This window comes from Dendropsophus ebraccatus, unplaced genomic scaffold, assembly GCF_027789765.1.
Source record: "Dendropsophus ebraccatus isolate aDenEbr1 unplaced genomic scaffold, aDenEbr1.pat pat_scaffold_653_ctg1, whole genome shotgun sequence".
NCBI classification, from domain to species: Eukaryota; Metazoa; Chordata; class Amphibia; order Anura; family Hylidae; genus Dendropsophus; species Dendropsophus ebraccatus.
This window is the reverse complement of record NW_027210252.1, coordinates 1-15,912: the sequence shown is the minus strand read 5'-3', so window position 1 is coordinate 15,912 and position 15,912 is coordinate 1. Positions and strand designations below refer to the sequence as shown.

Genomic DNA, 15,912 nt, shown 5'->3' with positions numbered 1-15,912 from the left:
TCTGAAGACAATTGGTTCCACCTCCCAAATATGCTGATTATTATTCTGAATAACATGTAGAAGAGATGAAACAATGAGAAGCAGCTGGATATGTGATATATAAGTTACTGTACAGTATAGCAATCAGCATGTGGTGTATAATGTATAGTAACTGTATAACCCTGATAACACAGCAGCAGCTGGATATGTGATATATAAGTTACTGTACAGTATAGCAATCAGCATGTGGTGTATAATGTATAGTAACTGTATAACCCTGATAACACAGCAGCTGGATATGTGATATATAAGTTACTGTACAGTATAGCAGCATGTGGTGTATAATGTATAGTAACTGTATAACCCTGATAACACAGCAGCTGGATATGTGATTTATAAGTTACTGTACAGTATAGCAGCATGTGGTGTATAATGTATAGTAACTGTATATCCCTGATAACACAGCAGCTGGATATGTGATATATAAGTTACTGTACAGTATAGCAGCATGTGGTATATAATGTATAGTAACTGTATAACCCTGATAACACAGCAGCTGGATATGTGATATATAAGTTACTGTACAGTATAGCAGCATGTGGTATATAATGTATAGTAACTGTATAACCCTGATAACACAGCAGCAGCTGGATATGTGATATATAAGTTACTGTATAGTATAGCAATCAGCATGTGGTATATAATGTATAGTAACTGTATAACCCTGATAACACAGCAGCTGGATATGTGATATATAAGTTACTGTACAGTATAGCAGCATGTGGTATATAATGTATAGTAACTGTATAACCCTGATAACACAGCAGCTGGATATGTGATATATAAGTTACTGTACAGTATAGCAGCATGTGGTGTATAATGTATAGTAACTGTATAACCCTGATAACACTTCAGCAACTGGATATGTGATATATAAGTTACTGTACAGTATAGCAGCATGTGGTGTATAATGTATAGTAACTGTATAACCCTGATAACACTTCAGCAGCTGGATATGTGATATATAAGTTACTGTACAGTATAGCAGCATGTGGTGTATAATGTATAGTAACTGTATAACCCTGATAACACAGCAGCTGGATATGTGATATATAAGTTACTGTACAGTATAGCAATCAGCATGTGGTATATAATGTATAGTAACTGTATAACCCTGATAACACAGCAGCTGGATATGTGATATATAAGTTACTGTACAGTATAGCAATCAGCATGTGGTGTATAATGTATAGTAACTGTATAACCCTGATAACACAGCAGCTGGATATGTGATATATAAGTTACTGTACAGTATAGCAGCATGTGGTATATAATGTATAGTAACTGTATAACCCTGATAACACAGCAGCAGCTGGATATGTGATATATAAGTTACTGTACAGTATAGCAGCATGTGGTATATAATGTATAGTAATGTATAACCCTGATAACACAGCAGCAGCTGGATATGTGATATATAAGTTACTGTACAGTATAGCAGCATGTGGTGTATAATGTATAGTAACTGTATAACCCTGATAACACAGCAGCTGGATATGTGAGTGTAAGTGCAGGCACATTAAAGCAGGAATGGAGATGATGGGAAACAAGGGCGGACAGAGACTGCAGGAAGGAATGAGCAGGGCAGATGTGGGCACATACATGCAGCTCTCTGTTCGGGGAGAGAGGGGTTACAGCTATGAAGAGATTACCCCCACAGTCCTGTCCTCTGATGTGAGCCCCAACCTGAAGTGGATCTGCTATGATTTGGAAGGTGAGGGAGACTTCCTGGGTCAGAGTACAGGGCTGTAGACCCCGCTATGCAGACCATGCCCCTCCCCCACTCCCCCTCCCACCCAGTACAGGGAGCTCTTTCACCAAAGCAATGCTCTTACACCAAGTCACAATTTTGAAAGACTGTGATCTCTTCTTGCCAAACGCTCTTAAACCAAGTTACTCTTAAACCAAGGTACCACTATATATATATAATGTCACCAAGGGGGCTGGGCTGGGCTCAGACTACCTCTATATATACAGTGGTGGATGAATAGCTGTTGGGGTTGTTATTATTATTTATAGAGCACCCTTAATCCCAGAGCGCTATACAAGCGATAGGGGTAACAAGCAGGAACATTACAAGATCAAAAGACAATACATGAAGGCAAATGGCAGACTGGTACATGGGGGAAGAGGAGCCTGCCCACGAGAGTGGGGTGATCATGGTGTCATCTTGTGTCACAGGAGAGCGGGGACTCGGGGCCGGTGTCGGGATCAGCTGCAGATCTCACTTCCTGGGAGCCCGTAGAGCGGATCCCACAACTTGGAATGATCTCCAGGACTGAGTCACAGATCATCATGTCTCCCAGGTACAGAGATGTCAGTATTGCAGAGCAACTACATACACTATAGATGGTGTCCAGGAAGCTGGATACACTATAGATGGTTACAGGGAAGCTGGATACACTATAGATGGTTACAGGGAAGCTGGATACACTATACATGGTGTCCAGGAAGCTGGATACACTATAGATGGTTACAGGGAAGCTGGATACACTATAGATGGTTACAGGGAAGCTGGATACACTATAGATGGTGTCAGGGAATCTGGATACACTATAGATGGTTACAGGGAAGCTGGATACACTATAGATGGTTACAGGGAAGCTGGATACACTATACATGGTGTCCAGGAAGCTGGATACACTATAGATGGTTACAGGGAAGCTGGATACACTATAGATGGTTACAGGGAAGCTAGATACACTATAGATGGTTACAGGAAAGCTGGATACACTATAGATGGTGTCAGGGAATCTGGATACACTATAGATGGTTACAGGGAAGCTGGATACACTAAAGATGGTTACAGGGAAGCTGGATACACTATAGATGGTGCCAGGGAAGCTGGATACACTATAGATGGTTACAGGGAAGCTGGATACACTATAGATGGTTACAGGGAAGCTGGATACACTATAGATGGTCAGGGAAGCTGGATACACTATAGATGGTGTCAGGGAATCTGGATACACTATAGATGGTGTCAGGGAAGCTGGATACACTATAGATGGTTACAGGGAAGCTGGATACATTATAGATGGTGTCAGGGAAGCTGGATACACTATAGATGGTTACAGGGAAGCTGGATACACTATAGATGGTTACAGGGAAGCTGGATACACTATAGATGGTTACAGGGAAGCTGGATACACTATAGATGGTGTCAGGGAAGCTGGATACACTATAGATGGTTACAGGGAAGCTGGATACACTATAGATGGTTACAGGGAAGCTGGATACACTATAGATGGTGTCCAGGAAGCTGGATACACTATAGATGGTTACAGGGAAGCTGGATACACTATAGATGGTTACAGGGAAGCTGGATACACTATAGATGGTGTCCAGGAAGCTGGATACACTATAGATGGTGTCAGGGAAGCTGGATACACTATAGTGTCAGGGAAGCTGGATACACTATAGATAGTGTCAGGGAAGCTGGATACACTTTAGATGGTGTCAGGGAAGCTGGATACACTATAGATGGTTACAGGTAAGCTGGATACACTATAGATAGTGTCAGGGAAGCGGGATACACTATAGATGGTGTCAGGGAATCTGGATACACTATAGATGGTTACAGGGAAGCTGGATACACTATAGATAGTGTCAGGGAAGCTGGATACGCTATAGATGGTTACAGGGAAGCTGGATACACTATAGATAGTGTCAGGGAAGCTGGATACGCTATAGATGGTTACAGGGAAGCTGGATACACTATAGATAGTGTCAGGGAAGCTGGGTACGCTATAGATGGTGTCAGGGAAGCTGGATACACTATAGATAGTGTCAGGGAAGCTGGATACACGATAGATGGTTACAGGGAAGCTGGATACACTATAGATGGTTACAGGGAAGCTGGATACGCTATAGATGGTTACAGGGAAGCTGGATACGCTATAGATGGTGTCGGTGAAGCTGGATACACTATAGATGGTTACAGGGAAGCTGGATACACTATAGATGGTGTCAGGGAAGCTGGTTACACTATAGATGGTTACAGGGAAGCTGGATACGCTATAGATAGTGTCAGGGAAGCTGGATACACTATAGATGGTGTCAGGGAAGCTGGATACACTATAGATGGTGTCAGGGAAGCTGGATACACTATAGATGGTGTCAGGGAAGCTGGATACACTGTAGATGGTGTCAGGGAAGCTGGATACACTTTAGATGGTGTCAGGGAAGCTGGATACACTATAGATGGTTACAGGTAAGCTGGATACACTATAGATAGTGTCAGGGAAGCGGGATACACTATAGATGGTGTCAGGGAATCTGGATACACTATAGATGGTGTCAGGGAAGCTGGATACACTATAGATAGTGTCAGGGAAGCGGGATACACTATAGATGGTGTCAGGGAAGCTGGATACACTATAGATGGTGTCAGGGAAGCTGGATACACTATAGATGGTGTCAGGGAAGCTGGATACACTATAGATGGTGTCAGGGAAGCTGGATACACTGTAGATGGTGTCAGGGAAGCTGGATACACTGTAGATGGTGTCAGGGAAGCTGGATACACTATAGATAGTGTCAGGGAAGCTGGATACACTATAGATGGTTACAGGGAAGTTGGATAGGAAGTTGGGAAAAGTTTTGCAGGTAACTTGCCCCTTAGCCATCACTTTTACCCCAGGCAGGAAAACAGACTTGTTCGTGGTCCTCGCAGCGTTTCCATGAAGGATCGGCAGAATTACCGGGGGCCAGGAGATCGTGGCTGCAGCTTGGAGGCAGACTTCTCTACAGAGTCCAGATTCTGTAGTCAGGTGAGTCTGATCTGGAAATGAGTATAGGTGATGTAAGGGTCAACAAGTGGCAACGGCCGGACCTCTCCTGGGTACGCCCTCTGTGGGTGGAGCAAGCACTTCGGGGTACACCCTTTGCCGGTGGCACTCTCCTGGGTACGCCCTCTACTGGTGGAGTGTCTCCTCTCCAGTCTGTACTGCGCTCATCCAACTTCACTCCACAGGTTCCCCGAAAGTCAGTTTTTGATGAATTGAATGAAATCCTGGGATCAGAGCAGCAGCTTCCCGAGAGCGTCATCCTGGTGAACACCACCGACTGGCAGGGACAGGTAACTGCACAGTCCTCTACAGGTAACTGCACAGCCCACAGGGTACAGTCCTCTACAGGTAACTGCACAGGGTACAGGGCACAGTCCTCTACAGGTAACTGCACAGTCCTCTACAGGTAACTGCACAGGGTACAGGGCACAGTCCTCTACAGGTAACTGCTCAGAGTACAGGGCACAGTCCTCTACAGGTAACTGCACAGCCCACAGGGCACAGTCCTCTACAGGTAACTGCACAGCCCACAGGGTACAGTCCTCTACAGGTAACTGCACAGCACACAGGGTACAGTCCTCTACAGGTAACTGCACAGGGTACAGGGCACAGTCCTCTACAGGTAACTGCACAGCACACAGGGTACAGTCCTCTACAGGTAACTGCACAGTCCTCTACAGGTAACTGCACAGGGTACAGGGCACAGTCCTCTACAGGTAACTGCACAGCCCACAGGGTATAGTCCTCTACAGGTAACTGCACAGGGTACAGGGTACAGTCCTCTACAGGTAACTGCACAGTCCTCTACAGGTAACTGCACAGCACACAGGGTATAGTCCTCTACAGGTAACTGCACAGCCCACAGGGCACAGTCCTCTACAGGTAACTGCACAGGGTACAGGGTACAGTCCTCTACAGGTAACTGCACAGCACACAGGGTACAGTCCTCTACAGGTAACTGCACAGGGTACAGGGTACAGTCCTCTACAGGTAACTGCACAGCCCACAGGGCACAGTCCTCTACAGGTAACTGCACAGGGTACAGGGCACAGTCCTCTACAGGTAACTGCACAGCACACAGAGCACAGTCCTCTACAGGTAACTGCACAGCACACAGGGCACAGTCCTCTACAGGTAACTGCACAGCACACAGGGTATAGTCCTCTACAGGTAACTGCACAGCACACAGAGCACAGTCCTCTACAGGTAACTGCACAGGGTACAGTCCTCTACAGGTAACTGCACAGCACACAGAGCACAGTCCTCTACAGGTAACTGCACAGCACACAGAGCACAGTCATCTACAGGTAACTGCACAGCACACAGGGCACAGTCCTCTACAGGTAACTGCACAGTCCTCTACAGGTAACTGCACAGCACACAGAGCACAGTCATCTACAGGTAACTGCACAGCACACAGGGCACAGTCCTCTACAGGTAACTGCACAGCACACAGGGTACAGTCCTCTACAGATAACTGCACAGCCCACAGGGTACAGTCCTCTACAGGTAACTGCACAGCACACAGAGCACAGTCCTCTACAGGTAACCGCACAGGGTACAGTCCTCTACAGGTAACTGCACAGCACACAGAGCACAGTCCTCTACAGGTAACTGCACAGCCCACAGAGCACAGTCCTCTACAGGTAACCGCACAGCCCACAGAGCACAGTCCTCTACAGGTAACTGCACAGCACACAGGGTACAGTCCTCTACAGGTAACTGCACAGCCCACAGAGCACAGTCCTCTACAGGTAACCGCACAGTCCACAGGGTACAGTCCTCTACAGGTAACTGCACAGCACACAGGGTACAGTCCTCTACAGGTAACTGCACAGCACACAGGGCACAGTCCTCTACAGGTAACTGCACAGCACACAGGGTACAGTCCTCTACAGGTAACTGCACAGCACACAGGGTACAGTCCTCTACAGGTAACTGCACAGCACACAGGGCACAGTCCTCTACAGGTAACTGCACAGCACACAGGGCACAGTCCTCTACAGGTAACTGCACAGGGTACAGTCCTCTACAGGTAACTGCACAGCACACAGAGCACAGTCCTCTACAGGTAACTGCACAGCACACAGGGCACAGTCCTCTACAGGTAACCGCACAGTCCACAGGGTACAGTCCTCTACAGGTAACTGCACAGCACACAGGGTACAGTCCTCTACAGGTAACTGCACAGGGTATAGTCCTCTACAGGTAACTGCACAGCCCACAGGGCACAGTCCTCTACAGGTAACTGCACAGGGTACAGGGCACAGTCCTCTACAGGTAACTGCACAGCCCACAGAGCACAGTCCTCTACAGGTAACTGCACAGCCCACAGAGCACAGTCCTCTACAGGTAACTGCACAGCCCACAGGGTACAGTCCTCTACAGGTAACTGCACAGCCCACAGGGTACAGTCCTCTACAGGTAACTGCACAGCCCACAGGGTACAGTCCTCTACAGGTAACTGCACAGCACACAGGGTACAGTCCTCTACAGGTAACTGCACAGCCCACAGGGTACAGTCCTCTACAGGTAACTGCACAGCCCACAGGGCACAGCCCTCTACAGGTAACTGCACAGCACACAGGGCACAGTCCTCTACAGGTAACCGCACAGGGTACAGGGCACAGTCCTCTACAGGTAACTGCACAGCACACAGGGCACAGTCCTCTACAGGTAACTGCACAGCCCACAGAGCACAGTCCTCTACAGGTAACTGCACAGCACACAGGGTATAGTCCTCTACAGGTAACTGCACAGCACACAGGGTACAGTCCTCTACAGGTAACTGCACAGGGTACAGAGCACAGTCCTCTACGGGTAACTGCACAGCACACAGGGTACAGTCCTCTACAGGTAACTGCACAGCACACAGGGTACAGTCCTCTACAGGTAACTGCACAGCCCACAGGGTACAGTCCTCTACAGGTAACTGCACAGCCCACAGGGCACAGTCCTCTACGGGTAACTGCACAGCACACAGAGCACAGTCCTCTACAGGTAACTGCACAGCACACAGAGCACAGTCCTCTACAGGTAACTGCACAGCACACAGAGCACAGTCCTCTACAGGTAACTGCACAGCCCACAGGGCACAGTCCTCTACAGTTAAATTGTACAGCCCACAGGGTACAGTCCTCTACAGGTAACTGCACAGCACACAGGGTACAGTCCTCTACAGGTAACTGCACAGCCCACAGGGTACAGTCCTCTACATGTAACTGCACAGCCCACAGGGCACAGTCCTCCACAGGTAACTGCACAGCCCACAGGGTACAGGGCACAGTCCTCTACAGGTAACTGCACAGCACACAGAGCACAGTCCTCTACAGGTAACTGCACAGCACACAGGGTACAGTCATCTACAGGTAACTGCACAGCACACACAGCACAGTCCTATACAGGTAACTGCACAGCCCACAGGGCACAGTCCTCTACAGTACTGCCACAGCACACAGCGCACAGTCCTCTACAGGTAACTGCACAGCACACAGGGTACAGTCCTCTACAGGTAACTGCACAGCACACAGGGTACAGTCCTCTACAGGTAACTGCACAGCCCACAGGGCACAGTCCTCTACAGGTAACTGCACAGCACACAGGGTACAGTCATCTACAGGTAACTGCACAGCACACACAGCACAGTCCTATACAGGTAACTGCACAGCCCACAGGGCACAGTCCTCTACAGGTAACTGCACAGCACACAGAGCACAGTCCTCTACAGGTAACTGCACAGCACACAGGGTACAGTCCTCTACAGGTAACTGCATAGCACACAGGGTACAGTCCTCTACAGGTAACTGCACAGCACACAGGGCACAGTCCTCTACAGGTAACTGCACAGCACACACAGCACAGTCCTCTACAGGTAACTGCACAGGGTACAGTCCTATACAGGTAACTGCACAGCCCACAGGGCACAGTCCTCTACAGGTAACTACACAGCCCACAGGGTACGGGTACAGTCCTCTACAGGTAACTGCTCAGCACACAGGGTACAGTCCTCTACAGGTAACTGCACAGCCCACAGAGCACAGTCCTCTACAGGTAACTGCACAGCACACAGGGTACAGTTCTCTACAGGTAACTGCACAGCCCACAGGGTACAGTCCTCTACAGGTAACTGCACAGGGTACAGGGCACAGTCCTGTACAGGTAACTGCACAGTCCTCTACAGATAACTGCACAGCACCACAGGGCCACAGTCCTCTACAGGTAATGCACAGCCCCACAGGGCACCAGTCTCCTTACAGGTAACTGCACAGTCCTCTACAGGTAACTGCACAGCCCACAGAGCACAGTCCTCTACAGGTAACTGAACAGCACACAGAGCACAGTCCTTACAGGTAACTGCACAGCACACAGTGGTACAGTCCTCTCTACAGGTAACTGCCACAGCCACAGCGCACAGTCCTCTACAGGTAACTGCACAGACACACAGAGCACAGTCCTTACAGGTAACTGCACAGCACACAGAGCACAGTCCTCTACAGGTAACGCACAGGGTACAGTCCTCTACAGGTAACTGCACAGCACACAGGCACAGTCCTCTACAGGTAACTGCACAGCACACAGAGCCACAGTCTCTCTACAGGTAATCTGCACAGCACACAGAGCCACAGTCCTCTACAGGTAACTGCACAGCACACAGGGTACAGTCCTCTACAGGTAACTGCACAGCCCACAGGGTACAGTCCTCTACAGGTAACTGCACAGCACACAGAGCACAGTCCTCTACAGGTAACTTGCTACAGCACACAGGGTACAGTCCTCTACAGGTAACTGCCCACAGCCACACAGGGTACAGTCCTCTACAGGTAACTGCACAGCCCACAGAAGCTCTCAGTCCTCTACAGGTAACCGCACAGCCACAGTGGTACAGTCCCTCTAAGGTAACTGCACGCACACAGAGCACAGTCCTCTACAGGTAACTGCACAGCACACAGAGCACAGTCCCTCTACAGGTAATGCACAGCACACAGAGCACAGTCCTCTACAGGTAACTGCACAGCACCCAGGGTAACCGTCCTCTATAGGTAACTGCACAGCCCACAAGGGTACAGTCCCTCCTACAGGTAACTGCACAGCCCACAGAGCACAGTCCTCTACAGGTAACTGCACAGCCCACAGGGTACAGTCCTCTACAGGTAACTGCACAGCACACAGAGCACAGTCCTCTACAGGTAACTGCACAGCACACAGAGCATCAGTCCTCTACAGGTAACTGCACAGCACACAGAGCACAGTCCTCTACAGGTAACTGCACAGCCCACAGGGTACAGTCCTCTACAGGTAACTGCACAGCCCACAGGGTACAGTCCTCTACAGGTAACTGCACAGCACACAGAGCACAGTCCTCTACAGGTAACTGCACAGCACACAGGGTACAGTCCTCTACAGGTAACTGCACAGCACACAGGGTACAGTCCTCTACAGGTAACTGCACAGCACACACAGCACAGTCCTCTACAGGTAACTGCACAGGGTACAGTCCTATACAGGTAACTGCACAGCCCACAGGGCACAGTCCTCTACAGGTAACTGCACAGCCCACAGGGTACGGGTACAGTCCTCTACAGGTAACTGCACAGCACACAGGGTACAGTCCTCTACAGGTAACTGCACAGGGTACAGGGTACAGTCCTCTACAGGTAACTGCACAGCCCACAGAGCACAGTCCTCTACAGGTAACTGCACAGCACACAGGGCACAGTCCTGTACAGGTAACTGCACAGTCCTCTACAGGTAACTGCACAGCCCACAGGGCACAGTCCTCTACAGGTAACTGCACAGCCCACAGGGCACAGTCCTCTACAGGTAACTGCACAGCACACAGGGTACAGTCCTCTACAGGTAACTGCACAGCACACAGAGCACAGTCCTCTACAGGTAACTGCACAGCACACAGGGTACAATCCTCTACAGGTAACTGCACAGCCCACAGGGTACGGGTACAGTCCTCTACAGGTAACTGCACAGCCCACAGGGTACAGTCCTCTACAGGTAACTGCACAGCCCACAGGGCACAGTCCTGTACAGGTAACTGCACAGTCCTCTACAGGTAACTGCACAGCCCACAGGGCACAGTCCTCTACAGGTAACTGCACAGCCCACAGGGCACAGTCCTCTACAGGTAACTGCACAGTACTCTACAGGTAACTGCACAGCACACAGAGCACAGTCCTCTACAAGTAACTGCACAGGGTACAGTCCTTTACAGGTAACTGAACAGCACACAGAGCACAGTCCTTTACAGGTAACTGAACAGCACACAGAGCACAGTTCTCTACAGGTAACTGCACAGCACACAGGGTACAGTCCTCTACAGGTAACTGCACAGCCCACAGAGCACAGTCCTCTACAGGTAACTGCACAGCCCACAGGGTACAGTCCTCTACAGGTAACTGCACAGCACACAGAGCACAGTCCTCTACAGGTAACTGCACAGCACACAGAGCACAGTCCTCTACAGGTAACTGCACAGCACACAGAGCACAGTCCTCTACAGGTAACTGCACAGCACACAGGGTACAGTCCTCTACAGGTAACTGCACAGCACACAGGGTACAGTCCTCTACAGGTAACTGCACAGCCCACAGGGCACAGTCCTCTACAGGTAACTGCACAGCCCACAGAGCACAGTCCTCTACAGGTAACTGCACAGCACACAGGGTACAGTCCTCTACAGGTAACTGCATAGCCCACAGGGTACAGTCCTCTACAGGTAACTGCACAGGGTACAGAGCACAGTCCTCTACATGTAACTGCACAGCCCACAGGGTACAGTCCTCTACAGGTAACTGCACAGTCCACTACAGGTAACTGCACAGCCCACAGGGTACAGTCCTCTACAGGTAACTGCACAGGGTACAGAGCACAGTCCTCTACAGGTAACTGCACAGCCCACAGGGTACAGTCCTCTACAGGTAACTGCACAGGGTACAGTCCTCTACAGGTAACTGCACAGCACACAGGGTACAGTCCTCTACAGGTAACTGCACAGTCCACAGGGCACAGTCCTCTACAGGTAACTGCACAGTCCACAGGGCACAGTCCTCTACAGGTAACTGCACAGCACACAGAGCACAGTCCTCTACAGGTAACTGCACAGCCCACAGGGCACAGTCCTCTACAGGTAACTGCACAGCCCACAGGGCACAGTCCTCTACAGGTAACTGCACAGCCCACAGGGTACAGTCCTCTACAGGTAACTGCACAGCCCACAGGGTACAGTCCTCTACAGGTAACTGCACAGCCCACAGGGTACAGTCCTCTACAGGTAACTGCACAGCCCACAGGGCACAGTCCTCTACAGGTAACTGCACAGCACACAGGGCACAGTCCTCTACAGGTAACTGCACAGCACACAGGGTACAGTCCTCTACAGGTAACTGTACAGCACACAGAGCACAGTCCTCTTCAGGTAACCGCACAGTCCACAGTGCACAGTCCTCTACAGGTAACTGCACAGCCCACAGGGTAAAGTCCTCTACAGGTAACTGCACAGCCCACAGGGTACAGTCCTCTACAGGTAACTGCACAGCACACAGGGTACAGTCCTCTACAGGTAACTGCACAGCACACAGAGCACAGTCCTCTTCAGGTAACCGCACAGTCCACAGTGCACAGTCCTCTACAGGTAACTGCACAGCCCACAGGGTAAAGTCCTCTACAGGTAACTGCACAGTCCACAGGGTACAGTCCTCTACAGGTAACTGCACAGTCCTCCCTATATACGTTACACCTGCCTTTATCTCTTCTTGCCTGTAATATGAATTTCCTTCTTATCATCCAGTTCCTCAGAGAGCAGCTACACGGGAAGCTTCTCACTGTCTCCACTTGTTCTTCAGCCGATGTCCAGGCGGCCTTCTGTGGTATTATCGCCCGTATACAAAGATAGTGAGTAGACGCCCCCCCGAGTGAGTAGACGCCCCCCGTAGTGAGTAGACGCCCCCCGTAGTGAGTAGACGCCCCATAGTGAGTAGACGCCCCATAGTGAGTAGACGCCCCCATAGTGAGTAGACGCCCCCATAGTGAGTAGACGCCCTCATAGTGAGTAGACGCCCCATAGTGAGTAGACGCCCCCTTAGTAAGTAGACGCCCCCATAGTGAAGTGAGTAGACGCCCCCATAGTGAGTAGACGCCCCTATAGTGAGTAGACGCCCCCATAGTGAGTAGACGCCCCATAGTGAGTAGACGCCCCCATAGTGAGTAGACGCCCACATAGTGAGTAGACGCCCCCATAGTGAGTAGACGCCCCATAGTGAGTAGACGCCCCTATAGTGAGTAGAACGCCCCCATAGTGAGTAGACTAGCCCCCCTCCCCCATGGTCTCAGCTTTGCGCTCTCTATGTTCTTTTCTCCCCTCAGCTGTAACACTAACTCCCTGATGCCGCCTCCGGTGAGAGTTGTAGTGGTGGGTGATCAGAGTTATCTCAGTGTCATCCTTCGCTTCTTTGTGGAGCAGTTGGCAGGGAAGACTCCGGATTGGCTGAGCTACCTCCGCTTCCTGGTTGTGCCGCTGGGTGAGTGTCCTGGTGGGAGGGGATGCAGCTACCAATTCTAGCAGCATTAACAGGCGCAGGGGAGGAATAACAGGAGCAGCTACTCCCAACAGGTGAGGTATAACAGGCGCATCAACTGCCAACAGATGAGATATAACAGGAGCAGCTACTCCCAACAGGTGAGGTATAACAGGAGCAGCTACTGCCAACAGGTGAGATATAACAGGCGCAGCTACTGCCAACAGGTGAGGTATAACAGGTGCAGCTACTGCCAACAGGTGAGGTATAACAGGCAGCTACTCCCAACAGGTGAGGTATAACAGGCAGCTACTCCCAACAGGTGAGGTCTAACAGGCGCAGCTACTCCCAACAGGTGAGGTATAACAGGTGCAGCTACTCCCAACAGGTGAGATATAACAGGAGCAGCTACTCCTAACAGGTGAGATATAACAGGCGCAGCTACTCCCAACAGGTGAGTTATAACAGGCGCAGCTACTCCCAACAGGTGAGTATAACAGGAGCAGCTACTGCCAACAGGTGAGGGATAACAGGCACAGCTACTCCCAACAGGTGAGGTATAACAGGCGCAGCTACTCCAACAGGTGAGGGATAACAGGAGCAACTACTCCCAACAGGTGAGATATAACAGGCGCAGCTACTGCCAACAGGTGAGTATAACAGGAGCAGCTACTCCCAAAGGTGAAGGTATATAAAAGGCGCAGCTACTCCCAACAGGTGAGGTATAACAGGTGCAGCTACTGCCCAAAAGGTGAGATATAACAGGCGCAGCTACTCCAACAGGTGAGGTATAACAGGGCCGAGCTACTGCCAACAGGTGAGGTATAACAGGAGAGCAGCTACTGCAACAGGTGAGGTATAACAGGTGCAGCTACTGCCAACAGGTGAGGATATAACAGGCGCAGCTACTCCAACAGGTGAGGTATAACAGGCGCAGCTACTCCCAACAGGTGAGGTATAAACAGGTGCAGCTACTGCCAACAGGTGAGGTATAACAGCGAGCAATACTCCCAACAGGTGAGATATAACAGGCGCAGCTACTCCCAACAGGGAGGGATAACAGGAGCAACTACTCCCAAACAGGTGAGGGAAAACAGGAGCAGCTACCGCCAACAGGTGAGGAATAACAGGAGCAACTACTCCCAACAGGTGAGGTATAAACGGCACGCAGCTACTCCCAACAGGTGAGGTATAACAGGCGCAGCTACTCCAAACAGGTGAGGTATAACAGGCGCAGCTACTCCCAACAGGTGAGGGATAACAGGAGCAACTACTCCCAACAGGTGAGGTATAACAGGAGCAGCTACCGCCAACAGGTGAGGTATAACAGGCGCAGCTACTGCCAACAGGTGAGATATAACAGGAGCAGTTACTCCCAACAGGTGAGGTATAACAGGAACAGCTATTCCCAACAGGTGAGGTATAACAGGCGCAGCTACTGCAAAAGTGAGGTATAAAACAGGAGCAGTACTCCCCCAACAGGTGAGGTATAACAGGCGCAGCTATTCCCAACAGGTGAGGGATAACAGGCGCAGCTACTGCCAACAGGTGAGGTATAACAGGCGCAGCTACTCCCAACAGGTGAGGTATAACAGGAGCAGTTACTCCCAACAGGTGAGGTATAACAGGCGCAGCTACTGCCAACAGGTGAGGTATAACAGGCACAGCTACTGCCAACAGGTGAGGGATAACAGGCGCAGCTACTCCCAACAGGTGCGATAATACCAGGCGCAGCTACTCCCAAAGGTGAGGTATATAACAGGCGCAGCTTACTCCCAACAGGTGAGGTATAACAGGCGCAGCTTACTCCCAACAGGTGAGATATAACAGGTGCAGCTACTCCAACAGGGTGAGGGATAACAGGAGCAGCTACTCCCAACAGGTGAGGGATAAAAGAGCAGCTACTCCCAACAGGTGAGGTATAACAGGTGCAGCTACTCCAAACAGGTGAGGGATAGAGGAGCAGCTACTGCCCAACAGGTGAGGGTAACAGGTGCAGCTATCCCAACAGGTGAGGGATAACAGGATGCAGCTACTCCAACAGGTGAGGTATAGTAGGAGCAAGGTAGTTACTCCCAACAGGTGAGGTATAACAGGAGCGCTACTCCCAACAGGTGAGGTATAACAGGAGCAGCTACTGCCAAAGTTGAGGTATAAAAGGCGCACGGTTCTCACCAAAAGGTGAGGGATAACAGGAGCAGGTACTCCCACAGGTGAGGTATAAAGGCGCCAGCTACTGCCAACAGGTGAGGTATAACAGGCGCAGCTACTCCCAACCGGTGAGGGATAACAGGCGCAGTTATCGGGTCCGGGCCACTTATTATTATTATCATCTTCAGAGTCCCCCGACCAACCTGGACGATTCTGATGGGGGTCCCTAACAATCACATATAGTATATAGGGACCCTCCCCCCAGAGTGTAATATACAGTATATAGGGACCACTCCTCCCACAGAGTGTCTATCAGTCCTTCTAGGGACCCCTCCCCCCAGAGCTGTATATACAGTATATAAGGGGACCCCTCCCCCAGAGCGTGTATATATAGTATATAGGGACCC

General features: G+C 50.3%; 1 protein-coding gene across 1 annotated transcript in view; it reads left to right on the top strand.

The window, feature by feature from the left end:
- LOC138778156 (phosphofurin acidic cluster sorting protein 2-like) overlaps nt 1-13,357 on the top strand; it is a gene marked incomplete at both ends in the record, with an annotated part of 65,898 nt that extends 52,541 nt beyond the window's left edge. The window contains 5 exons of the mRNA XM_069956422.1: nt 2,221-2,345; nt 4,682-4,811; nt 5,015-5,119; nt 12,628-12,731; nt 13,203-13,357. Of these exons, the coding sequence (XP_069812523.1) occupies nt 2,221-2,345; nt 4,682-4,811; nt 5,015-5,119; nt 12,628-12,731; nt 13,203-13,357 (619 nt within the window). The remainder of the gene's footprint in view (nt 1-2,220; nt 2,346-4,681; nt 4,812-5,014; nt 5,120-12,627; nt 12,732-13,202) is intronic.
- Nucleotides 13,358-15,912: the final 2,555 nt, after the last annotated feature.